Source organism: Salvelinus namaycush, chromosome 37, assembly GCF_016432855.1.
Source record: "Salvelinus namaycush isolate Seneca chromosome 37, SaNama_1.0, whole genome shotgun sequence".
NCBI classification, from domain to species: domain Eukaryota; kingdom Metazoa; phylum Chordata; class Actinopteri; order Salmoniformes; family Salmonidae; genus Salvelinus; species Salvelinus namaycush.
In genome coordinates, this window is record NC_052343.1 from 20,181,709 (window position 1) to 20,209,361 (window position 27,653).

The 27,653-nt window shown below is 43.7% G+C and overlaps 2 protein-coding genes across 2 annotated transcripts in view; one reads left to right on the forward strand and one right to left on the reverse strand.

Moving 5' to 3' along the window:
* The first annotated feature begins 5,365 nt into the window (after positions 1-5,365).
* Positions 5,366-11,582, forward strand: LOC120031125 (nucleotide-binding oligomerization domain-containing protein 1-like). The gene is made up of 12 exons (XM_038976712.1): positions 5,366-5,658; positions 5,791-6,018; positions 6,429-6,603; positions 6,798-8,619; positions 8,780-8,863; positions 8,974-9,057; positions 9,145-9,228; positions 9,297-9,380; positions 9,704-9,787; positions 9,904-9,987; positions 10,135-10,218; positions 10,422-11,582. Exons 2-12 carry the CDS (start codon positions 5,812-5,814, stop codon positions 10,492-10,494), a joined length of 2,865 nt encoding a protein of 954 aa, XP_038832640.1. The 5' UTR covers positions 5,366-5,658; positions 5,791-5,811; the 3' UTR covers positions 10,495-11,582.
* A 5,750-nt stretch (positions 11,583-17,332) lies between these two features.
* LOC120031090 (E3 ubiquitin-protein ligase znrf2-like) overlaps positions 17,333-27,653 on the reverse strand; it is a 69,889-nt gene continuing 59,568 nt past the window's right edge. The window contains exons 3-5 of the mRNA XM_038976666.1: positions 24,062-24,167; positions 21,204-21,286; positions 17,333-20,907 (exon numbers count right to left, since the gene is read on the reverse strand). Of these exons, the coding sequence (XP_038832594.1) occupies positions 21,229-21,286; positions 24,062-24,167 (164 nt within the window). The 3' untranslated portion in view covers positions 17,333-20,907; positions 21,204-21,228. The remainder of the gene's footprint in view (positions 20,908-21,203; positions 21,287-24,061; positions 24,168-27,653) is intronic.

Genomic DNA, 27,653 nt, shown 5'->3' on the forward strand with positions numbered 1-27,653 from the left:
TGAATTAACTCTGATTGCTTTTATTATAATTTTTACATTGCAAACTGAAAATAATTTTTCATGCCACGAAGGGTATTGGATCCTGGTAAATGGGTACTGGAATGAAACGGGTTGCAGGATCCAGCTTAGATTAAGCACTGTAGCTATCAAACGTTAGCTGACTACCTTTGCTTGTACGGGAGTGCTAAGTCTAGGACCAAAAGGCTCCTTAACAGCTTCTACCCCCAAGCCGTAAGACTGCTGAACAATTAATCAAATGGCCCCAGGACTATTACATTGACCCCTCCCCTCCATTTGTTTTGTACACTGCTGCTACTCGCTGTTTATTATCTATGCATAGTCACGTCACCCCCACCTACATGTACCTCAACTAACCTGTACCCCCGCACAACTGACTCAGTACTGGTACCCCCTGTAGTATATAGCCTTACTTTAGTTTACTTGGTAAAGATTTTCTTAACTCTTCTTGAACTGCACTGTTGGTTAAGGGCTTGTAAGTAAGCATTTCATGGTAAGGTCTACACTTGTTGTATTCGGCGCATGTGACAAATAAAGTTAGATTCGATTTGATTTTAATTTGCTAAATTGTCCAGCAGAATTAATGTATCCAAAAAAGAAAAAGAAATTGCATGGAAAAACTACTTTCCCTCTCCCATGTTGACTTTTTTGACCTACAACACTTTGTTTCTTTCGCAGCAATCTTTCATGTCTGTATTTTGCACACTGACCTTCCTCTCAACCCTGTTCTTTGCACACTGATGTCGTCTTCTTCTTTGGTATTTTGGTGGTCTGAAAACACATATTATAGGTGCATGCCGCCACCTACTGTATTGGTTGTGTAGCTGCCTAATATTCTGTAGTATGAATTCATTACACTTTGTGAAAAATTGCCCTACTAACCCTGCATCCATTAAAACCTCACCTACTACTGCACTACTTTAGCCCTATCTGATCCTACTCCAGGCCAGCAGCGTGGGAGTGCGGGACACTATTGTTCAAAACATCTTTTGAATCATCTGCAAGGTGACTGCGATTGTAGTCGAAAACAAACAGTGTAGTTATTCCCTCCGTAAGGCAATCAAACAGGCAAAACGTCAGTACAGAGACAAAGTGGCTCAGATAAGAGACGTATGTGGCAGGGTCTACAGACATACGGATTACAAGGAGAAAACCAGCCATGTCGCGGACTCCGGCGTCTTGCTCCCGGACAAGCTAAACACCTTCTTCGCCCGCTTTGAGGATAACACAGTGCCACCGACGGGGTACGCTCCCAAAGACTGTGGGCTCACGTTCTCCGTGACCGACGTGAGTAAGACATTTAAGTGTGTTAACCCTCTCAAGGCTGCCGGGCCCAGACAGCATCCCTAGCCACGTCCTCAGAGCATGTGCAGACCAGCTCGCTGGAGTGTATTCAGATATATATATATCAATCTCTCCATATCCCAGTCTGCTCTCTCCACATGCTTCAAGATGTCCACCATTGTTCCTGTACCCAAGAAAACAAAGGTAACTGAACTAAATTACTATCGCAGAGTAGCACTCACTTCTGTCATCATGAAGTGCTTTGAGAAGCTAGTTAAGGATCATATCATCTCCACCTTACCTGACACCCAAGACCCACTCCAATTTGCATACCACCCCAATAGATCCACAGATGTTGCAATCGCACTGCACACTGACCTATACCATCTGGACAAGAGGAATACCTATGTAAGAATGTTGTTTACGCCTATAGCTCAGCCTTCAACATCATAAACAACACATCATTAAGCTAGGGGCCCTGGGTCAGAACCCCGCCCTCTTCAACTGGGTCCTGGACTGCCTGACGGGCCGCCCAAGGTGGTGAAGGTAGGAAACAAAACCTCCACTACGCTGATCCTCAACACAGGGGCCCCACAAGGGTGAGTGCTCAGCCCCCTCCTGTATTCCCTGTTCACCCATAACTGCGTGGCAACGGACGCCTCCAACTCAATCATCAAGTTTGCAGACGACACAACAGTAGTAGGCCTGATTACCAACAATGACGAGACAGCCTACAGGGAGGAGGTGAGAGCCCTGACGGAGTGGTGCCAGGAAAATAAACTTTCCCCCAATGTCAACAAAACAAAGGAGCTAATCGTGGATTTCAGGAGACAGCAGAGGGAGCATGCCCGCATCCACATCGACTGTACCGCAGGGAGAAGGTGAAAAGCTTCAAGTTCCTCGGCTTACACATCACTGACAATCTGAAATGGTTCACCCACACAGACAGTGTGGTGAAGAAGGTGCAACAGCGCCTCTTCAACCTCAGAAGGCTGAAGAAATTTGGCTTGGCCCCTAAGGCCCTCAGAAACTTTTACAGATGCACAATTGAGAGCATCCTGTCGGGCTGTATCACCACCTGGTATGGCAATTGCACTGCACGCAACCGCAGGGCTCTCCAGAGGGTGGTGCGGTCTGTCCGACGCATCAACGGGGGCACACTGCCTGCCCTCCAGGACACCTACAGCACCTGATGTCACAGGATGGCCAAAAAGATAATCATGGACATCAACCACCTGAGCCACGGCCTGTTCACCCCACTATCATCTAGAAGGTGAGGTCAGTACAGGTGCATCAAAGCTGGGACCGAGAGACTGAAAAACAGCTTCAATCTTAAGGCCATCAGGGTATCGGTATTTAAGGGTATCGCCGTCCTAAGGAGGAGTTAGAGGCAGCGAAAGCGGAACGGCGATACTACGAGGAAAAATACCGGAGAATAGAGGAACGGCAACGATATGAAGGTACACGGCTAGAACGGAAGCCCGAGAGGCAGCCCCAAGATTTTTTGGGGGGGGTTCAGGTAGGAGACCTGAGCCAACTCCTCGTGCTTACCGTGGGGAGCGTGTAACTGGTCAGGCACCGTGTTATGCAGAGATGCGCACGGTGTCTCCAGTTCGCATTCTTAGCCCGGTGCGCTCTATTCCAGCTCCTCGCATTTCCCGGGCTAGAATGGGCATCCAGCCAGGACATATTGAGCCAGCTCTATGTTCTGGATCTCCAATGCGTCTCCACGGTCCAGTACGTCCTGTTCCTCCTCCCCGCACTCACCCTGAGGTGCGTGTCCCCAGCCCGGTACCACCAGTTCCGGCACAACGCACCAGGCCTCCAGTGCGCCTCCAGGGTCCAGTACGCCCTGTTCCTGTTCCTCGCACTCGCCCTGAGGCCTACTGACAACATTTCTCCCAAATTCCAAATAAAAATATTGTCATTTAGAGCATTTATTTGCAGAAAACTGGTCAAAATAACAAGAAAGATGCAGTGTTGTCAGACCTCAAATAATGCAAAGAAAATAAGTTCATATTCATTTTTAAACAACCCAATACTAACGTTATAACTTAGGAAGAGTTCAGAAATCAATATTTGGTGGAATAACCCTGATTTTCAATCACAGCTTTCATGTGTCTTGAAATGCCCTCCACCAGTCTTTCACATTGATGTTGGGTGACTTTATGCCACTCCTGGCACAAAAATTCAAGCAGCTCGGCTTTGTTTGATAGCTTGTGACCATCCATCTTCCTCTTGATCACATTCCAGAGGTTTTCAATGGGGTTCAGGTCTGGAGATTGGGCTGGCCATGACAGAGTCTTGATCTGGTGGTCCTCCATCCACACCTTGATTGACCTGGCTGTGTGGCATGGAGCATTGTCCTGCTGGGGGAAAAAAACAATCCTCAGAGTTGGGGAACATTGTCAGAGCAGAAAGAAGCACGTTTTCTTCCAGGACAACCTTGTACATGGCTTGATTCATGTGTACTTCACAAAGACAAATCTGCCCGATTCCAGCCTTGCTGAAGCACCCCCAGATCATCACCGATTCTCCACCAAATTTCACAGTGGGTGCGAGACCTGGAGAGGCCTACAAGCCACAGTGTCTCGCACCCACTGTGAAATTTGGTGGGGGATCGGTGATGATCTGGGGTTGCTTCATCAAGGCTGAAATCGGGCAGATTTGTCTTTGTGAAGGACTGGTGGAGGGCATGCCAAGACGCATGAAAGCTGTGATTGAAAATCTGGGTTATTCCACCAAATATTGATTTCTGATGTTAAAACTAATGTTAAAACATTAGTATTGTGTTGTTTAAAAATGAATATGAACTTATTTTCTTTGCATTATTCGAGGTCTGACAACACTGCATATTTTTTTGTTATTTTGACCAGTTGTCATTTTCTGCAAATAAATGCTCCAAATGACCATATCTATTTAAATATTTTTATTTGGAATTTGGGAGGAAATGTTGTCAGTAGTTTATAGAATCATTTTTTAAATTGTAATTTTACTCAAATAAATACATATAAACAGTGAAACCAGAGAAACTGATAATTTTGTAGTTGTGTGTCTTCGAGTGAAACAGAATGGCTTACCTCTGGATTACATTAACGAACTGGAGGCAGTGGAAACCAATGGCTACAGTAGTCCGTCCATTTTAAATGACATCACCGCGTTGAAACCTGCTGGGAAAGGAAAGGCCTGTAGATGCTACCAGAGGAAGCATTTAGTGTAAATTAAATTCACGAGGTTATTTAGGGGTGATAAAGGGAATTTGACATAAGACTCAATTATCCTGTTGTACCCCTTTGCAACATAATCAGCTGCACAAAAATGCACTCGAGTTTTAAAAAATCTGCACACTGGTAAACACTCCCATGTGTTCAGTGTATTAGTAAAAAATGTGAGCCATTTATTTTAGATGCGATACCAAATAAAGGACAAATGGACTCTTCTTAATTCTTATTTTACAATGACGGATCTAAATTAGAGTAAAGTTTAAACTGAGAATTTCTGAAGCTATACTTATTTCTACCAAGTACATTGAACTATAAAATGAATACACCAACACTGACAAACATTTGTATTGGTTCTATTTCATTAAATCAGTGGACAAGACAATCATCTGTAGGCTATGGGCTATTCATGTTAAATTGGCAACAGTAATGCAACACGATAGAGTTCGGATGCTTGAGGAAAAAACGGATTATAAATAAAACACATTTAGTCTCAGTAGCAAGTTGACATACATTTGCTACGATGGGTTTGTGTAACATCACACTGGTAGCTAAATCGTATTTTTTCTTTGGTTACGAGTGAGTGAGTTTACATGCACAGTAATATTTTGATATGAAACTGATTGTAACAATATTATGCAATAGTCATGGAAACACCTTACTCTGCTTATTTTAATCGGCGAAAGGTGACATCGAAGTAAGCATATGCTGATTAAAACACCTGGTTTTCTAATCAATATTTCGAATTATTACGACATGTTTGGGAAATCCTGATTTACCGTGGAGCAATTACAAGTGGCGAAAACCCTGTATAAAAAGAAACAAACAGCATGCCAAAAGCGCGGTCGCAATTCGAGGCCAAATTACGCGCATCCGAGGCTGTTTTTGGTTTCACTTCCTCAAAGAACCAGTACTGTGTTCAGTGTTTTTACCCCTCCTGACATTGTTTGAGACAAGACTAGATTCCAATTCTAACGGTCATAGAGAAACGTTTTGTTATTATCCTGTCGTACGCTATTTAATGGTTTAATAACCAAGACTGGAGTTGGTTTTTGAAGAGAGCCGTAGTTCCCGAGTTTTTCCGCCGCGGACTAAGACAGCGCGGATAAGAACAATGTTATCAAAGGTTCTGACGGTATGTATAGGCAGCCCATATACGTATATCGTACGTGATAGCCATAGATTACTATAATGTCTTTTATCCGTACTGTTGGATCATTTTCTCCTAACTGATTATCTGACTAGAATTCCTAATTACATTTTCCAGTAAATACAGGCAGCTGAAGCCATGCATATTATGGGCTCCAGTGCCGAGGAAGTCCGTGCTGGACTAACGGGCCATGTGTCCACTGTCCAAATTCTCACCTTGCACCGTGAGCTACTGGTTTCCCAAGTGAAGAGCACGCAGTGCATTCTGGATAACCTCCTAGAAAGTGGTTTTCTGTGTATCGAGGATGCAGAAATCATCCAGCGCGCAGCCACCAAGACAGACCAGGTAATTTACCATGGGAGGGTTTCAGAGAGGATACATGTCCATTTGGACCACACACATTAAATGTCAAAGTACCCATCACAAAGACATGCTCTTGCATTCACAAATAGCCTACTAGGCCCTAACTAAAATGGACTAATTGATTTTAAGATGCGAAAATATAAAGACAAGACTTCATTTTGCAATACAATGCTATTTGGTATGTTGCCAGTATCTTACCTGTGAAAAATCCTGTTTGGCCACATTAATCAAAATGTGGGAAGTAATATTAATTAAATATGAATCACTGGTAAGTAAATATGATTGCCATTGTGCAGGTGTGTAAAAGGGGGAAACTGTTAGCTGTCAAATTATTGTTAAATATTGAATCACTGTAAAGTAAATATGATTTACTTATGATTGACATTGCGCAGGTGCGTAAAATCCTGGAATTGGTCCAAAGCAAAGGGGAGCAGGCATGTGAATACTTCCTATATATTCTCTACAAAGTTTATGACGCATACATAGACCTCCAACCATGGCTTAAAGAGATCAACTACCAGCCACCAGACTTCATACGGGACATACCAGTGAAGAACACGGACCCTAGTAAGTATGTCACTAGACTGTATGGTGCAGCACTTCATGTGTGTTATTGGAATTTTACTTAACAATAAAAAAATACAGTGCATTGAAAATGTAAGCTATTAGAGAATCATGAGGGCAACTACTGTATATTTTGGCTGAATATCAGTGGTTGAGAATGAGACTCCAGTATATTCTCCCTACCCCCCTCCTCTCAGTTAGTAGGTACTGTGAGAAGCTGAGGCACGAGCTGGGCCGAGACACACGCTTCATTGCATCCTACACCAAGCGAGAGGAAACCCTGCTGGAGGAGCTCTATACAGACACCCTGATGGAGCTCCTGAATGACCGCAATGAGAGCCTGGGCCACCTGGAGGGTCTGGAGCAGCTCCTGGGAGAGCAGGGTGTCTTTAACCCACAGGCAGAGACGGTGCTCATCACGGGGGACGCTGGGGTGGGCAAGTCCACCCTCCTCCAGAAGCTCCAGAGGCTGTGGTCCAATAGGGAGCTGGAACAGACAGACGCCATGTTCTTCTTCAAGTTCCGCTGTAGGATGTTCAGCACATTCAAGGAGACAGACGAGATCTCACTCAGGGACCTGCTTTTCAAATACAACTGCTACCCCGACCAAGATGCGGACAATGAGGTGTTCAGCTACATCCTCCGCTTCCCCGAAAAGGTTCTCTTTACGTTTGACGGCTATGATGAGATCCAGGCTGATCTGGACCTGGAGAACATGCCTGAGGTGGTTTCTCCAGAGGAGAGGACTCACCCCCTTCTGGTGCTCATTAACCTGCTCTGTGGGAAGCTGCTTAATGGTTCCCAGAAGGTCCTGACGGCTCGGACAGGCACCGAGGTCCAGAGCAGGGTGATCCGGAAGAGGGTGGCGCTGCGTGGGTTCTCTCCGGCCCACCTTCAAACCTACACCAACCTGCACTTCCAAGACCAAGAGCACCGGGACTTGGTCTCAGTCCAGCTGGATGCCAGCCCCCACCTCTGTGGCCTCTGCTCCATCCCACTCTTCTGCTGGATCGTCTTCAAGAGCTTTAAACACCTGCGCTCAGTCTACGACGACTTTGAGCTGCCAGAGGATTGCATGACCCTCACTAACATATTCCTTCTGCTGTCTGAAATCTTCTTCAGCCGGGGGGCCGCTCCCCCACCGGGCCTCCTGAAGAGAAACACCAGGTGCCCCGCTGATACCTTCAGGGCAGGGCTGAGGCCGCTGACAGCCTTCTCCAAGCTGGCTCTGCTGGGCATGGAGAGAGGAGGCTTTGTGTTCGACCAGGAGGAGGTGGCCTCCTGTGGCCTGACTGAGGCCGACCTTCAGGTGGGTTTCCTCCGACCGGTCAGCCGCTACGATGCCTGTGGAAACCCTTCTACGTTTGAGTTCTTTCACCTCACCCTGCAGTCCTTCTTGGCTGCATTCTCCCTGGTTCTGGACGAACATGCCAGCGTAGGCAACATCCTCAAGTTCTTCACCGAGTGCAGCAGGAGGGACAACACATCTTGTTTATCATTTGTCTTTCCCTGCATCGGTGGCTCCTCCAAACCCAGGGGAAAGGACCCGTTCAAGACCAACGAGCATCTCCAGTACGCCAACCTCTTCCTGTGTGGACTGCTGTCTAAGACCAACGCCGGCCTGCTGGAGCACATGGTTCCTCCAGCGCTACTGAAGAGGAAGCGGGCAGTCCTCAAGTCCTACCTGTCCACCAGCGTGAGGTCCCACCTCCGTGGCCTGCCACTCCACAGCACAGAGCAGGAGGGCAGCAAGGTGCATGTCCTTCCCAACTTCCTGTGGATGCTGCGTTGCATCTTCGAGACAGGAAGTAAAGAGGTGGCCCAGCTGACTGCGAAGGGCATCACAGCTGACTACATCAAGCTGGGCTACTGTAATGTGTTCTCTGGCGACTGCAGTGCCCTCAACTTTGTGCTGCAGCACCGGCGGAAGAGGCTAGGGGTGGACATGGACAACAACAACATCAGTGACTATGGGGTCAAGCAGCTCAGGCCTTCATTCAGTAAGATGACCGTGGTGAGGTGAGGAATTCGGAATACATGCAGATGGAAACAGTATGTATTTTATGCAACTGTTTACATGAAAGGTACACTTGTTTACAAATAACATAGACAAATAATTTCTTAGTGCTATAAAAAATACTAGTATAACTTTTCATCTAAATTTGATTTTCCATTTCAGATTGTGTGTCAATCAGATCTCAGACAGCAGCGTCGAGGTACTGGCTGAGGAGCTTATCAAACACAGAGTGGTGGAGGTTCTGGGGTGAGTCAGTGTCTATCAGGGTCAACTTGCCTGTCAAACTTTAGTACTGTATTATGCTGTATGACAAATTCATATGACTTGACTGTATTTCTGTTGCCTTGATTTTGCAGACTTTACAATAATCTCATCACGGACATCGGAGCCAAGCTAATCGCTCAAATCATTGAGGAATGTCCTAAGTTAAGAGTTGTCAAGTATGTAAATTAATGTGTCCAATCAATTATATAATTACTTGTTTATAAATGTAAATGTTTATTTTTGGCACTTTGATTTGTTCAAAGGGTTGGCAGCAACAAGTTCACCAGTGTGGGTGGCAGGTACCTGGCCAGTGCCATTCAGAAGAGCACATCTATCTTTGACGTGGGGTAAGTGCACTATTACAATATTTTTTTATTTATCAGAGTGCATGGGATGGATTGTTCCTGTTTTTCAGAATGTGGGGGAACAGCATTGGTGATGAAGGAGCAAGAGCATTCGCAGAGGCCCTGAGGAATCACCCAAGTCTTACCAACCTCAGGTGAGATGGATGGCAAGATATGTCATCGTTATCACTTCTCTTAATAAGTATTTGGCACTGATTGTGCCATGTCTTTTTCAGTTCACCCACAACTGCGGTTGAGGTCAGAAATAAGGAAGTATAAGCCATTGGTGTATCATTTTACAAACGCACATTCAGCTACAGTATGGGTTATTGAACTCCCTTACTCACAAACACTGAAACTACAGTATCTATTTTACAGTATATCACTCTACCTCATAGTAATATCATTACCTAAAGTAATACAGTATACTTATGTACTACTAAAAGTAATTCTATTTCTATGCTCTTCTCTCCCTTAGCCTCTCAGCCAATGGCATCACTTCAGAAGGTGGGAGGAGCTTGGCTGAAGCACTGAAATGTAACACAATGCTCAGAATATTCTGGTAGGACAATCTTATTCATACATCAAATTTCTGTGACAGTATTTGTCTCTGTATATTTAATGTGTATCTGTGTCTTGGAGTACAGTACAGTTTAAATGTGTGTTGTGGTGTTCTAGGTTGGTGCAAAATGAGTTGTCAGATGATGTAGCACCAGACATGGCAGAACTGATCAGATCCAACACGGGTCTATCTCACCTCTGGTAAGGCAGGCCCCAGTCTCAACACACTCCCAACAACCAATAATGAAGTTTAACCACAGAATTAACCAGAAAGTGAACAAGTTTTTTCTGAATGTGAAGAAAAGTTAGCCGGTTAACCTAGTGATCCCTCTGTTTCACTCTGCGCAGGTTAATCAATAATCAGCTGACAGTGGATGGAATCAGACAGCTGTCAGAGGCTCTCTCCCACAACACATCACTCAAAGAGATCTGGTGAGTGTACACAATGTGACGCAATGTCGCTCACTTAAAGGCACATTACTCATTTTTTTTGTATCAGGTTAATAATAGTATTTGATATATTCCTTAGACACATTTTTATTTCAAAACATCTTTCACCATGTCCACTTTGTAATGATTGTGGGTCTTTTATTGTATTGCTGATTATCATGTGCTCTGTCATCACTCACCCACAGTTTGAAAGGAAACTGTCTTTCTGAAGAGGAAGAGAAGCTGTTTGAGGCTGAGGGAAGGCTACGCTTCCACTGAGGAGACAGAACTGCGCTGGAGCGTGTGTAGATTGGTCACCTCTGTTACCGAAACTTAGAAGTTCTTTGTGTATTTTCTTGCATACAACATTTTGTAAATATTTGAACATACTGTATTAGCTAGGTGATTCTGGCATATGGGTAAAAGCCTTGACTACTGGCTGTAAGCGAAGGAGTGATGCGCGTTTGGAGCAATACTGGCTGTATCCAAGGGTCAGCCAATCGTTCACATACCAACAGAATGTAGCACGTGACTGAAGAAAAAAAAGTCGGACAGCTAACGTTAACGTTAGTAACGTTAACCTAACCAATTCGCTATAATACTAACTCGTTTACGAATCCTTGCCGTTCAAGTTATAACGCGTTAGTTGCTTACTGGACTCTGGCAATCTGTGTGAAATGTTGACTAGCTATGAACTAATGTTTTCCCTCTACAGTATGTGGTTCATTTTCAGAATGAGAGAATTAGGTGAAAATTAGGTGTTGCTTGTTAAACAAGTGCAATCAGCGATCAAGTGTAGCTGGGCCTGTCTTAAGCAGGATGCCACTATAGAGGTGAAAGGAACACCACACACTTTCCCTATTTCTCACTTTTTCAGTCAGTGGATAAAAAGGGTTAATCCGGGTGTACTCTCTGCCTGAAAGAGATCAATTATGCCAACAAAGGGTATCATGCTCTGCTGGCACATTGTAGAACAGATGTCCACAGGCAGAACGTGTACAATTGTAATAGTGTGCAGTGTAGCCTAAAGATTTTGCTTATGTTGTGTTGAATTTGACAGTAACACTTGTGTGAGTGAGGGGGGATTATTAACATTTTTACTCAGTGAACATTATTTTTGCAAGTGTGTAACAATGTGCATTTGATCAATGTCTACTATAGTGGCCACTATAATAGTGACAATAGAATGCCTGTTTGTTTCATTCTATTTCTACTTGAAGATGTTTTTTTTTTTAAGTGCAATATTTAGCTGTGTGTGTGTGATGTCACAAGTGTTCTATTATAAAGGCTGTCATGGCTAACTGCAATATTGTATTGTTTTGTCCCAAGACTTGTTGTTTGCAGTAAAGTCTAGGCAACAAATAACATTGAATTGCTTTCTTTACATTTTTTTGCTGTGAGTTAGGTTCACATTAACCACTTTATATTTTACACACAGAGACTGATCATGTAAATCATATTCTTTGTTGTTTAATTAGTTAAAACCTGCATTTCCCCCTAGCAGGGATTTTTTTTGCATGTTTCAATGCAAAAAATAGTGTCACCTTTTTGGGCCCTCACCAGTTTGCATCCCTGATCTATGCATAGTTACTTCACCCCTACCTACATGTACAAATGACCTCTAACCTGTACCCCCGCACACTGACTTGGTACAGGTACCCCTTGTATATAGCCTCGTTATTGTGTTACTTTTTATTATTTTTAACTTAAGTTTATTTGGCAAATATTTTCTTAACTCGTCTTGAACTGCACTGTTGGTTAAGGGCTTGTAAGTAAGCATTTCACGGTAAGGTCTACACTTGTTGTAGTCGGGTCATGTGACAAATACAGTTTGATTTGATTTGAAACTGCTTTTGTTGACCAAAGGAAATACTTTACTGGTGCTGAATTGCAGTATTGAATTTCTCCTGCACTACAACAGAGCCCAGTGTAAATAAACTGAATTTTATGTGGTGCCTGCAATTAACTGGAGACTATGCCACTGCTCTCAAACCTAGCTTGTCATTTGCCCTAACTCTCTGCCTCATTCCCTTATTCTTGTATACTGGCTAGAACTGTATCTGTATGACACATAAGAGACAGTCATGTTATGGTCAGTTTGTGGTTATGGTGACTAATGAATGTAGGTTAGCAGGCGATGAGAGGAACAAACAAATAGAGGAAGACAGGAAATTACACAACTTTCATATACACTACCGGTCAAAAGTTTTAGAACACTTACTCATTCAAAGGTTTTGTCAATTGTACCGCAGAACTGGGACCTAAATCACAGAGGATAGATGTTGTGGTAGCAGCTGCAGAGAAGTAACTGGGTGTATGAGATTTTACTGCAACCCCCCACCCCAAAGATATATATATATATATATATACACACACAGTACCAGTCAAAAGTTTGGACACCTACTCATTCAAGTTTTTTTTTTTATATCATTCCCCCCCCCCCCCCCCCCCACATTGTATAATAATAGTGAAGACATCAAAACTATGGAATAACACATCTGGAATCATGTAGTAACCAAAAAAGTGTTAAACAAATCAAAATATATTTTTTATTTGAGATTCTTCAAAGTAGCCACCCTTTTCCTTCGATGACAGCTTTGCACACGCTTGACATTCTCTCAACCAGCTTCATAAGGTAGTCACCTAGAATACATTTCAATTAACACAATCACTTTTTATAGCTACTGTTTACTGGCCTCCTGGGCCATATACAGCGTTCCTCTCTGAGTTCCCTGAATTCCTATCGGACCTTGTAGTCATAGCAGATCATATTCTAATTTGTGGTGATTTTAATATTCATATGGAGAAGTCCACAGACCCACTCCAAAAGTCTTTCGGAGCCATCATCGACTCAGTGGGTTTTGTCCAACATGTCTCTGGACCTACTCACTGCCACAGTCATACTCTGGACCTAGTTTTGTCCCATGGAATAAATGTTGTAGATCTTAATGTTTTTCCTCATAATCCTGGACTATCGGACCACCATTTTATTACGTTTGCAATCGCAACAAATAATCTGCTCAGACCCCAACCAAGGAGCATCAAAAGTCGTGCTATAAATTCTCAGACAACACAAAAATTCCTTGATGCCCTTCCAGACTCCTTCTGCCTACCCAAGGATGTCAGAGGACAAAAATCAGTTAACCACCTAACTGAGGAACTCAATTTAACCTTGCGCAATACCCTAGATGCAGTTGCACCCCTAAAAACGAAAAACATTTGTCATAAGAACCTATCTCCCTGGTATACAGAAAATACCCGAGGTCTGAAGCAAGCTTCCAGAAAATTGGAACGGAAATGGCGCCACACCAAACTGGAAGTCTTCCGACTAGCTTGGAAAGACAGTACCGTGCAGTATCGAAGAGCCCTCACTGCTGCTCGATCATCCTACTTTTCCAACTTAATTGAGAAAAATAAGAACAATCCAAAATTTATTTTTGATACTGTTGCAAAGCTAACTAAAAAGCAGCATTCCCCAAGAGAGGATGGCTTTCACTTCAGCAGTAATAAATTCATGAACTTCTTTGAGGAAAAGATCATGATCATTAGAAAGCAAATTACGGACTCCTCTTTAAATCTGCGTATTCCTCCAGGGCTTAGCTGTCCTGGATCTGCACAGCTCTGCCAGGGCCTGGGATCGGGAGAGACACTTAAGTGTTTTAGTACTATATCTCTTGACACAATGATGAAAATAATCATGGCCTCTAAACCTTCAAGCTGCATACTGGATCCTATTCCAACTAAACTACTGAAAGAGCTGCTTCATATGCTTGGCCCTCCTATGTTGAACATAATAAACGGCTCTCTATCCACCAAACTCACTAAAAGTGGCAGTAATAAAGCCTCTCTTGAAAAAGCCAAACCTTGACCCGGAAAATATAAAAAACTATCGGCCTATATCGAATCTTCCATTCCTCTCAAAAATTTTAGAAAAAGCTGTTGCGCAGCAACTCACTGCCTTCCTGAAGACAAACAATGTATACGAAATGCTTCAGTCTGGTTTTAGACCCCATCATAGCACTGAGACTGCACTTGTGAAGGTGGTAAATGACCTTTTAATGGCGTCAGACCGAGGCTCTGCATCTGTCCTCGTGCTACTAGACCTTAGTGCTGCCTTTGACACCATCGATCACCACATTCTTTTGGAGAGACTGGAAACCCAAATTGGTCTACACGGACAAGTTCTGGCCTGGTTTAGATCTTATCTGTCGGAAAGATATCAGTTTGTCTCTGTGAATGGTTTGTCCTCTGACAAATCAACTGTACATTTCGGTGTTCCTCAAGGTTCCGTTTTAGGACCACTATCGTTTTCACTATATATTTTACCTCTTGGGGATGTTATTCGAAAACATAATGTTAACTTTCACTGCTATGCGGATGACACACAGCTGTACATTTCAATGAAACATGGTGAAGCCCCAAAATTGCCCTCGCTAGAAGCCTGTGTTTCAGACATAAGGAAGTGGATGGCTGAAAACTTTCTACTTTTAAACTCGGACAAAACAGAGATGCTTGTTCTAGGTCCCAAGAAACAAAGAGATCTTCTGTTAAATCTGACAATTAATCTTGATGGTTGTAAAGTCGTCTCAAATAAAACTGTGAAGGACCTCGGCGTTACTCTTGACCCTGATCTCTCTTTTGACGAACATATCAAGACTGTTTCAAGGACAGCTTTTTTCCATCTACGTAACTGTCCAAAAATGTCCAAAAATGATGCAGAAAAATTAATCCATGCATTTGTTACTTCTAGGTTAGACTACTGCAATGCTCTACTTTCCGGCTACCCGGATAAAGCACTAAATAAACTTCAGTTAGTGCTAAATACGGCTGCTAGAATCCTGACTAGAACCAAGAAATTTGATCATATTACTCCAGTGCTAGCTTCCCTACACTGGCTTCCTGTTAAGGCAAGGGCTGATTTCAAGGTTTTACTGTTAACCTATAAAGCGTTACATGGGCTTGCTCCTACCTATCTTTCCGAGTTGGTCCTGCCGTACATACCTACACGTACGCTACGGTCACAAGACGCAGGCCTCCTAATTGTCCCTAGAATTTCTAAGCAAACAGCTGGAGGCAGGGCTTTCTCCTATAGATCTCCATTTTTATGGAACGGTCTGCCTACCCATGTGAGAGACGCAGACTCGGTTTCAACCTTTAAGTCTTTACTGAAGACTTATCTCTTCAGTAGGTCATATGATTGAGTGTAGTCTGGCCCAGGAGTGTGAAGGTGAACGGAAAGGCTCTGGAGCAACGAACCGCCCTTGCTGTCTCTGCCTGGCCGGTTCCCCTCTCTCCACTGGGATTCTCTGCCTCTAACCCTATTACAGGGGCTGAATCACTGGCTTACTGGTGCTCTTTCATGCTGTCCCTAGGAGGGGTGCGTCACTTGAGTGGGTTGAGTTACTGACGTGATCTTCCTGTCTGGGTTGGCGCCCCCCCCTTGGTTTGTGCTGTGGTGGAGATCTTTGTGGGCTATACTCGGCCTTGTCTCAGGATTGTAAGTTGGTGGTTGAAGATATCCCTCTAGTGGTGCGGTGGCTGTGCTTTGGCAAAGTGGGTGGGGTTATATCCTTCCTGTTTGGCCCTGTCCGGGGGTATCATCGGATGTGGCCACAGTGTCTCCTGACCCCTCCTGTCTCAGCCTCCAGTATTTATGCTGCAGTAGTTTATGTGTCGGGGGGCCTAGGGTCAGTTGGTTATATCTGGAGTACTTCTCCTGTCTTATCCAGTGTCCTGTGTGAATTTAAGTATGCTCTCTCTAATTCTCTCCTTCTCTCTTTCTTTCTCTCTCTCGGAGAACCTGAGCCCTAGGACCATACGTCAGGACTACCGGGCATGATGACTCCTTGCTGTCCCCAGTCCACCTTGCCTTGCTGCTGTTCCAGTTTCAACTGTTCTGCCTGCGGTTATGGAACCCCTACCTGTCCCAGACCTGCTGCTTTCAACTCTTAATGATCGGCTATGAAAAGCCAACTGACATTTATTCCTGATTTATTATTTGACCATGCTTGTCACTTATGAACATTTTGAACATCTTGGCCATGTTCTGTTATAATCTCCACCCGGCACAGCCAGAAGAGGACTGGCCACCCCTCATAGCCTGGTTCCTCTCTAGGTTTCTTCCTAGGTTTTGGCCTTTCTAGGGAGTTTCTCCTAGCCACCGTGCTTCTACACCTGCATTGCTTGCTGTTTGGGGTTTTAGGCTGGGTTTCTGTACAGCACTTCGAGATATTAGCTGATGTACGAAGGGCTATATAAAATAAACTTGATTTGAACAGGTGTGCCTTCTTAAAAGTTAATTTGTGGAATTTCTATCCTTCTTAATGCGTTTGAGCCAATCAGTTGTGTTGTGACAAGTTAGGGGGCTATACAGAACATAGCCCTATTTGGTAAAAGACCAAGTCTATATTATGGCAAGAACAGCTCAAATAAGCAAAGAGAAACGACAGTCCATCATTACTTTAAGACATGAAGGTCAGTCAATACGTAAAATTTTATGAACTTTAAAGTTTCATCAAGTGCAGTCGCAAAAACCATCAAGTGCTATGATGAAACTGGCTCTCATGAGGACCGCCACAGGATTGTCCTTTCATCAGGACAATGACCCAACAGGCTGTGTAAGGGCTATTTTACCAAGGAGGAGAGTGATGGGGTGCTGCATCAGATGACCTGGCCTCCACAATCCCCCGACCTCAACCCAAATTGAGATGGTTTGGGATGAGTCGGACCGCAGAGGGAAGGAAAAGCAGCCAACAAGTGCTCAGCATATGTGGGATCTCCTTCAAGACTGTTGGAAAAGCATTCCAGGTGAAGCTGGTTGAGAGAATGCCAAGAGTGTGCAAAGCTGTCATCAAGGCAAAAGGTGGCTATTTGAATCTCAAATATAAAATGTATTTTGATTTGTTTAACACTTTTTTGGTTACTACATGATATGTGTTATTTCATATTTTTGATGTCTTCACTATTATTCTACAATGTAGAAAATAGTACAAATAAAGAAAAAGCCTTGAATGAGTAGGTGTTCTAAAACTTTGGACCGGTAATGTAACTTTTCAATGACTGTTGAGAAAGCTTCTGCCATAATGCATTGAAAGTGAAACACTCATCCACCAAGTGCTCCAAAAATGTTGCTCTTTTAATTTCAAATTCTGTACATATTTTTACATAAATGGAATGTTATAACATACTGTATGTCTAAAAAGTTTCTAAATTAACATTTCTAGGCATGTACTGTCAGCCTGTCTCTGAAGTACCTTGGAAAGTATAACCCAAATAAAAATAGTTTCCTTCACCTCTCAACTATTACATGAATGCCCTAATACACCTTCATTCAAGCAAGCTCATCCCCAACTAATAATCATCTACAGTATGTTCGCTGTCATGGTATATTATAGTATCATGAATGGAACATCAAGTATAGCTACCTGATGACATATGTGTGTTCTCTAACACATCTCACATTCATATATGTTGACTGTTTTAAACACTGCATCCTCACAGGTCCATCCATATGGCGCTTTTCAACACGGTAGATTTGGATAGACATCGATCCGATTGGATTGATATGGGCTCAAATTGGCAACTGTAGCATAAGCAGCAAAACCAAAACATTTCCACAAAATGACCATATAACCCCCCTCCTTTACCACTGGCCTGACATCCAAACGGAATTCTCTACAGTGAAACATAACGAAATCAGTTTAGGTGCTAGGCTGCCTCCCCACTCGCCCCCCAAAGAAACCCAAACATCCAAAATAAAAGACTAACAAAACTGAAATGGGGGGAAAATGTGATTTAAAACTGATTCTAGCTACAGTAGATCATATAAGGCTGTTCTGGTAGGCTAGCTAGGGAGGATCCTCGTGCTACACACATACCCATGACAATAAGGGCATATTGTACACATACATATGCTTCACAATCGTGAGCCATTCGACAACATTTCAATACATTTACAGTACAGTAGCCATGGGACAAACCATGCGGTTAGACTAGACATTCTAGTTTCAGACCAGATATTCTAGTTTCTCCCTCACTGATGTGCAATGAGGAGAAACTCTGATCTGGATTTAGATGGAACTTTATTAGCTATAGTACATGATGACAAATGGGGAAACAGTCCATTTGGGTGGGGGATTTTTATTGTCCCAATTCCAAAGTGCTTTATGCCTCGCTGTACTTCTTGAAAAATAAATTGTTAGCATCATGTTTTAGAGGCATGATGATGGCACTTTTGGAGAAACCACAGTTAATATGGTGTAACTGACCCAGTAGCCATGGTAACACTATCTTTAGTATATCCATACCATAATACCCAGATCCCCTATTAATGCTCTTTGTTAACTTGTCTGACTGGTCGTTACAAGTTTGAATTGGGCAACCAATATAAATACGATTGATCTTATTCCTAGATCTGTCATAATAAGATACTATAATCTAAAATCTCTAAACTGTGGAGATTGAAAAACCTCCACAATGATTGTGAAAAGCATAGCCAATAAAGCCTTTTGTCTTATTCATTGAACTTGTCTATCAGTTTCTTACTCTGCCCTTATTCGCAACCCAATGGTGAAGATGGAGGTCTAGTATACTAGTTAGCAGCGCATCCTGGGAAAGCTCTCAAAACATTAAAGAGAACAACATCAAGGCCTTGTTTAAATATTACAACACAGGGTTGCTGGAAGCTGAAATGTATTAGATAAGAAATGTGTAAAACCTTCAAATACGCTGACAAAGTTTCTGGGGATCCAACATTCTAATGCTAACTTTTTTGAAGACACCAGTCTTCCCCTTATTCTGATTGGCTTTGGCCACCAATCGCCTACTTCCTGCCCCGCCCTCTCACCTCTACTGTGATAGATTGATTAGTAGATGATTATGATTGGGTAAAAAGTGTGCCAGCTCAGGCAGCTATTTGAAACTGCACTGAAATGGACAAACATGAATAGAATACATAGTTATTCATGTTATTCTTTTTGCATTAAGGCCCCACTTAGTTTCACTATAACTCACACATACATACACAGATATGCAATTACACCATTATGTCAAAACCTGCACACTTAAAATAAAATAATTTGCATAATAATAACTGCTAAGTCTCATGATGATAAATAAAGATTAAAAGTCAAAGTGAGTGAGTGAGAGAAGAGGATGGGTGTGTGAACCCTGTAGAAGGCTAGAGTATATACACCACATAATGTCACCGGGGCCCTGGGGGAGGGGGATATCTGATCTGGGGTCAGCACATTGTAGCCTGGATCCTAACTGAATTGCTCCTCTTTACAATTGCCAAACTGAAGATGTACAGTAAAATAATTGTGAAACACAGTAATTCAGTTGGGATCCAGGCTAAGCACAGAGGGCCTCATGTCCCAGTCAGACAGCTATTGGTGCTACAAAAACTAAGATTAACGTTCTCACTCCAGAGAAGTGCCTGCTGGGAGTTGTAGTTGCCACTAGCCGAGCCACACGCTTCTGGTAGCACAGTCCAGTTCACGTCTTGTTGCTACCACAGAGGCATTGAAGGGTTGTGAGTTAGATAGCTAGTCAGGGCAAAGGAGAGCGTGAGAAACAGAGAGCGGGACAGCATATAGCAGGGCACTTCTAATTTCAGTGTGGCTAGCAGCCAGGGCCAGTTCCAGTTCCAGTCATGTCCCAGTGGAGTAAAGGTTAGAGTTAAGCAGAGTTTCACATTCAGCCTAGTCTGGCTCTCTGCTGGGTCTCTCTCCGTCTGCCGTCATCCAGTCAACAACACACAGGGGGAAGTGCTAGGGAGGGAGGATTTAGTATAGACTGATACCTGACCTCCCGCCCTCTGTCCCCCACCCACCAATCACACTGTTCTGTTGTCCTGACTCTGCCCTGGTAGGCCATTAGGATCCAAAGGTGAAGGCACTGGTAGACACAGTTGGTGAGGATGGGGAAAGAGTGGGAGAGGGGGATGAGGACTGACTTCCCCTTGCCCCTTCTCCCCTCAGCTTGCTCCCTGAAATGTCCAGGTGTACAATCACTCAGACCAAACAAATGGGAGGAGACCTGAATCTGCTGTCCAATAACACAGGAGGAGGGAATTCCAAGTCACAGTAGCCCTGGAGCTCAGCCAATCACAGCAGCTCAATCACTGAGGCACGGCCAATGGGATGGAATGCAAAACGTCTGTGAGTGGCATATACAGCCGTTCCATTGATGCAGCAGAGAGTGAGAGGGCGTGGTGAGAGCAACAGCTTTTCCTGATTGGATAGTTGTGCAAAAGAGGTGTTGGCGGATAAGCATGTCTGTCTGTCTGTCTGTCTGTCTGTCTTTGAGGACAAAGCAGAGGTTGGTTGTGTTTGTGAGTGTGTATTTGTGAGTTTGTGTGTCTGTGTCTGTCTGGTCTTGTCTTGGAGCAGATTGTTCTTGTGTGTGAAGATAAATAGATAGATCAGCATTAAATGTAGTTTCCCTGAAAATTGCTTTTAATGAGTTTTGGCACACTGCGGTACTTGACTGGTTTGAGTTGAGGTGTGTTGAGGGCTGTTGAGACGTACTGGAGGTGGTGGGGGTAGGGTCAGGGGTCAGTTCTGTACTGGCCACAGAGTCACAGTGTGCCTGTCCAGCAGTCTCCTTGGTCGACGGGGAAGGGGAGGGGATTCACATTGAGGACTGTTGTTATTGGAGCAGATCACTCTTCTTATTGAGGGAGTAAGAAACCTGCAGCGAGGAAAAACAACAGAAATCTGACTATACTGAGGGCTAACATGTGATGCTGAAACAGAACAATAGAAAGAAAGAACTCGACTGAAATAAAAGGTATAATACTGTATCATATTTTTCCTGTTTTGTGTCAATACAGTACTGCATTTCCGTTTGGGGAATTCTACGGCGGAAACTTTTAAGTTTCCCATATAATATTAAAGTGACTTATCACAGTAATGCATCAACATCAACAACACTCAGGAAATGTGGAATTTACCTGTGGAGAAAATACATATGAATATAGAATTTACCTGTGGAGAAAAGTAGCGAGGCCCTTTAGTCTGAGGGATGTTCTGGACACGATCTGTTCACCTCAAACCACTCATCAATACAGCTGACAGAGAGAGAACAGGAGACACATTCAGGCAGAACATAGCACATACTACATACAGTGCATTCGAAAAGTATTCAGACCCCTTTTCCCCCCCAAAATGATTCCACGCTACAGCCTTATTCTAAAATGGATGAAATTATTTTTTTCTTCATCAATCTACACACAATAACCCATAATGACAAAGTGGAAACAGGTTTTTAGGGATAGGCGTCCCGCTAGCGGGACACCAGTCGACAACATCCGGTGAAATTGGAGGGCGCGCAATTCAAATAAATAATGGTAATATTAAACATTCATGAACATACAAGTATCTTATATAATTTAAAAGCTTAAATTCTTGTTAATCTAACTGCGTTGTCCGATTTACAATAGGCTTTACAGTGAAAGCATACCATGCAATTGTCTGAGGACGGCGCCCCACTCGAACATATTTTTCAACCAGCACAGGCTTCATAAAATCACAAATAGCGATTAAATAAATCACTTACTTTTGAAGATCTTCCTCTGTTTGCAATCCCAAGGGTCCCAGCTACAACATGAATGGTCATTGTGTTAGATAAAATCCTTGTTTATATCCCAAAAAGTCTGTTTAGTTGGCGCCATCGATTTCAGTAATCCACTCGTTCAACATGCAGACAAAGGAGTCCAAAAAGTTACCTCTAAACGTTGTCCAAACAAGTTAAACAATGTTTCTATTTAAATCCTCAGGTACCCTAAAATGTAAATAAACTATAATTTTTCATACAGAAAGTAGTATGTTCAATAGGAAAGTAAAATTAGTAAGCGTGCGCCTTCTTCCGCGCGCGCCGAAAGACTGATATTGTTCTGGTGCCCTCTTCACCAAAACTCCAAATTCCTGCTCGTTTTTCAAGAAACAAGCCTGAAACCTTGAATAAAGACTGTTGACATCTAGTGGAAGCCATAGGAATTGCAATCTGGGAGCCGGAATTACATAGGACCCATAGCTTTCCATTGTAAGAGCCTGGGACCTAAAAAAAAATATTTAAAAAATCTGGGTTTTTCTTCTGATTTTTTCCTGCTATATCAATTCTGTTATAGTCTCAGACATTATTTTAATAGTTTTAGAAACTTCAACGTTTTTTCTATCCAATGCAACAAATTATATGCATATCCTGGCTTCAGGGCCTGAGTAACAGGCAGTGCTTTGGGCACGTCAGATTCAGGAAACTAGACCCTATCACAGAGAGGTTAACAGAAATACCATTTACATAAGTATACAGACCCTTTGCTATGAGACTCAAAATTGTGCTCAGGTGCATCCTGTTTCCATTGATCATCCTTGAGATGTTTCTACAACTTGATTGGAGTCCACCTGTGGTAAATTCAATTGATTGGACATGATTTGGATAGGCACACACCTGTCTAAATAAGGGCCCACAGTTGACAGTTCATGTCAGAGCAAAAACCAAGCCATGAGGTCGAAAGAATTGTCCGTAGAACTCCGAGACAGGATTGTGTCGAGGCACAGATCTGGGGAAGGGTACCAAAACATTTCTTCAGCATTGAAGGTCCCCAAGAACACAGTGGCCTCTATCATTCTTAAATGGAAGAAGTTTGGAAACACCAAGACTCTTCCTTCCTAGAGCTGACCGCCCGGCCAAACTGAGCAAAAGGCCTTGGTCAGGGAGGTGACCAAGATCCCGATGGTCACTCTGACAGAGCTCCAGAGTTCCTCTGTGGAGATGGAAGAAACATCCAGAAGGACAAGCATCTGTGCTGCACTCCACCAATCAGGTCATTATGGTAGAATGTCCAGACGGAAGCCACTCCTCAGTAAAAGGCACATGACAGCCTATGAGAAACAAGACTCTCTGGTCTGATGAAACCAAGATTGAACTCTTTGGCCTGAATGCCAAGCGTTACATCTAGAGGAAACCTGGCACCATCCCTACGGTGAAGGATGGTGGTGGCAGCATCATGCTGTGGGGATGTTTTTCAGCTGCAGGGACTGGGAGACTAGTCAGGACCGAGGGAAAGATGAGCGAAGCAAAGTACAGAGAAGTCCTGGATGAAAACCTGCTCCAGAGCGCTCAGGACCTCAGACTGGGGCGAAGGTTCACCTTCTAACAGGACAACAAGCCTAAGAACACAGCTAAAACAACGCAGGAGTGGCTTCGGGACAAGTCTTTGAATGTCCTTGAGTGGCCCAGCCAGAGCCAGGACTTGAACCCGATCAAACATTTCTGGAGAGACCTGAAAATAGCTGTGCAGCTACGCTCCCCATCCAACCTGACAGCGCTTGAGAGGATCTGTAGAGAGGAATAGGAGAAACTCCCCAGGTGTGCCAAGCTTCTAGCATCATACCCAAGAAGTCTCAAGGCTGTAATCGCTGCCAAAGGTGCTTCAACAAAGAACTGAGTAAAGGGTCTGAATACTTATGTAAATGTGATATTTAAGCAACAATTTCCTAAAACCTGTTTATGCTTTGTCATTAACGAGTATTGTTTGTAGATTGATGAGGGTGAAAAAAACAATTTAATCCATTTTAGAATAAGGCTGTAACGTAACAAAATGTGGAAAAGTCAAGGGTCTGAATACTTTGTAAATTCACTGTATACAGAACAAAAGAAGGGAGGGGGAGGGAGACACAGAGAGAGAGAGCAGGAAAGATGATGCATACACGTACCGGTTGAGGAAAACAGGAGAGATCCCTCTTGTCGTAGATTGTACAGAAACATTTTGTGATAGAGAGAGGGGGAGAGAATGAGAGAGGTATATAGAAAGAAGGGGAGAGAGAGGGATAGAGAGACTTACCCTTTGTGGTATATGCAGAGACAGGGCAGGCGAGCAATGGTGTCCCCCTGTACCAGCTCCTCTAGGCAGATTGCACATTCCCCTGCATCCTTACTCAGGACATCCTCTGGAGGGAGAGAGAGCAAGAGAGAGAGTGTGTGAGTGAGTGAGTGATAGAAAATAGAGCTAGACTGCCCATTTAATCAACCAGGCCAAAGCCAGCTGCACTCTCCACCACCACAGCCTTGTCAAAGCCTGCAAACAGCCCTAGTCACAGCCTGCAAAGAACCACAGGGCTTAAGCGTGGAGGCTGGAGAGAGAGAGAAAGATAGAGAGAACACCTATGAGGATCAAAACACACACCAACATGACACCGCCACAATTGGCTAAGAATGATTGCATTTACACTACATTTCCTGAAGGGGGAGCTCTATATCCATGGTTAAACCCTAGTAGTCTATATGGACCAAACTAGTATTGGGAGCAGGCTCTAATGCAGTGGGACATGTGATCTGATGCTGAGAGGAGATGGAGAGGTGCATTTGGTCTTTCTTTCTTACAAACAACAACACACATAGTTTAAAGCAAGTGCTGTTCTGCATCAAGCTCTGTATAGTGTGGAATTGACAGGAGGAATCCCAATACTACAGTGTCTATTATGGCTCCAGACTGACAACACAGCACTTCTCTGTCATAGGATCCCTTCTGAGGTCACAGAACGGCATTACAACCATCTATTCTCTATATTAATCTATTTAATCTACTCAGGGAATAATTCACCCAGTCAGACTACACTGTCTAGCACAACCAAATCAATGGATTGTCAGTCAAGGTTAATGTTTAGTGGTTGATGACTGTTTCAGAAAGAGCAAAGGGGATATTGCCATTAACTCCCAATAACTGTCGCCTAAAATAATTCATTTACTTCTGCCTTCACACAACACAAGGGTGAGTCCAAAATGGCACCATATTCCCTATTAGACAGGAGACCTGGTCAAAAGTAGTGTACTATATAGGGAATAGGGTGCCATGTCAGACTCACACAAGTGCTTGCATACTTGTACCATTGTGTCTGCCTGGGTTAATAATTTGCATAATTCAACAAATCTCCCCATAAACAGAGCCACTATCTTTATTTCAACAGTTGGTTCTGTATGTCATGTTATCTACCGCCCTCAGACCAAATCCTGCTTCAATAATTGATTATTTACTCATGCTGGAAGCAAGTGAGAAGGAAAACTGCTCACATGCAGAGTTAATTGTGTGCAGTGTGTGTACACGCACGCACCTACTTAAATACACACAAACGCATACACAACAACACACGCAAACTTGCTTCCACTGTGAAGGTTAACCCAGGACTGGGCAGGACAGGGTGTGGGTCCAGTCTAAGGAGAACTCTCTCTCTCAATTGTTGGTTATTTTTATCTGATGTGTTATAGAAACACATGTTACTGGCTCAGCTGACAGCTACAGAAAACACAGATGGGGGGCAAGGGACTCAGAAAAAGGACACGCACACATGTACATACACACCGGAGGGTTATGGCCTCATTAAATCACCAGGCTACTACTGTTCCTGTAAAAACTGACCTAAACACTGTGTGTGTGTTAAACAGAGAGCAGGAATAGAGAGAGGAATAGAGAGAGAGAGAGAGAGAGAGAGAGAGAGAGAGAGAGAGAGAGAGAGAGAGAGAGAGAGAGAGAGAGAGAGAGAGAGAGAGAGAGAGAGAGAGAGAGAGAGAGAGAGAGAGAGAGAGAGAGAGAGAGAGAGAGAGAGAGAGAGAGAGAGAGAGAGAGAGAGAGAGAGAGAGAGAGAGAGAGAGAGAGAGAGAGAGAGAGAGAGGTAGCTATGTATATTGTTGTAACACTGTACATAGCCATAATATGACATTTGAATTGTCTCTATTCCTCTTTTGTGAGTGTAATGTTTACTGTACATTTTGATTGTTTATGTTACCTGTTTATTATCTATTTAACTTGTTTGGCAATGTAAACATATGTTTCCTATGCCAATAAAGCCATTTGAATTGAAATGAGAGAGAAAGAGAGTGAGAGAGAGAGGGAGCGAGCGAGATGGAGAGAGAGCGGGAGAGAGAGAGAGAGCATTCCTCTCTAAATAATCTACCACGTGGGTTTTGATGTTGGTGACCTTGCACATACACGCACACACGTACACAACTACACACGTACACACACGTACACACACCCAAACCCACACACTGCAGGAGGTGTCTTGGGCTGGAATATGATGCATTTGAGAAAATTGTTAATTTAGTATTTAATTAGAGTCCAATCCAAAATCTTTAAGAATGATGTATTGGAGATATCTAACCCCTTCTATCCCACAGTGTTAGTTTCCTTGTTAAATTGTCAATTCTTCCTTAACTCCAGACAATTAGAGAAGAAGAAGAGAGTCTTCACACACAGAGACGAGTATAAAGCTCTCCCTCGCCCTCCATTTGGCAAATCTGACCATAATTCTATCCTCCTGATTCCTGTTTACAAGCAAAAATTAAAGCAGGAAGCACCAGTGTCTCGGGATATAAAGAAGTGGTCAGATGAAGCAGATGCTAAGCTACAGGACTGTTTTGCTAGCACAGATGTGTTCCGAGACTCTTCCGATGGCATTGAGGAGTACACCACATCAGTCACTGGCTTCATCAATATGTGCATCGATGACGTTGTCCCCACAGTGACTGTACGTACCCCAAACAGAGGCCATGGATTACAGGGTAAAGGGTAGAGCTGCCGCTTTCAAGGAGCAGGACTCTAACCTGGAAGCTTATAAAAAATCCCGCTATGCTTTCCGACGAACCATCAAACAGGCAAACCATCAATACAGGACTAAGATCGAATCGTACTACACCGGCTTCAACGTTCGTCGGATGTGGCAGGGCTTGAGTAAGACCTTTAAGCAGGTCAACATTCACAAGGCCGCAGGGCCAGACGGATTACCAGGACGTGTACTCCGAGCATGCGCTGACCAACTGGCAAGTGTCTTCACTGACATGTTCAACCTCTCCCTGTCTGAGTCTGTAATACCAACATGTTTCAAGCAGACCACCATAGTCTCTGTGCCCAAGAACACGAAGGTAACCTGCCTAAATGACTACTGACCTGTGCACTCACGTCTGTAGCCATGAAGTGCTTTGAAAGGCTGGTCATGGCTCACAACACCATTATCCCAGAAACCCTAGACCCACTCCAATGTGCATACCGCCCAAAGAGATCCACCGATGATGCAATCTCTATTGCACTCTACACTGCCCTTTCACACCTGGACAAAAGGAACACCAATGTGAGAATGCTATTCATTGTCTACAGCTCAGCGTTCAAAGCCCATCTCTAAGCTAAGGACCCTGGGACTAAACACCTCCCTCTGCAACTGGATCCTTGACTTCCTGACGGGCTGCTCCCAAGTGGTAAGGGTAGGTAACAACACATCCGCCACTCTTATCCTTAACACGGGGGCCCCTCAGGGGTGTGTGCTCTGTCCCCTCCTGTACTCCCTGTTCACTAATGACTGCACGGCCAGGCACGACTCCAACACCATCATTAAGTTTGTCGATGACACCACAGTGGTAGGCCTGATCACCGACAACGATGAGAC

What these genes read in the sequence shown, in the direction of transcription:
- LOC120031125 (XM_038976712.1), top strand. Translation starts at nt 5,812, where the DNA reads ATGCATATTATGGGCTCCAGTGCCGAGGAAGTCCGTGCTGGACTAACG. An exon ending in AGTGAAGAACACGGACCCTA is followed by an intron (nt 6,604 to 6,797) that starts GTAAGTATGTCA and finishes CCCTCCTCTCAG; the next exon opens with TTAGTAGGTACTGTGAGAAG. An exon ending in AGAGTGGTGGAGGTTCTGGG is followed by an intron (nt 8,864 to 8,973) that starts GTGAGTCAGTGT and finishes TTGATTTTGCAG; the next exon opens with ACTTTACAATAATCTCATCA.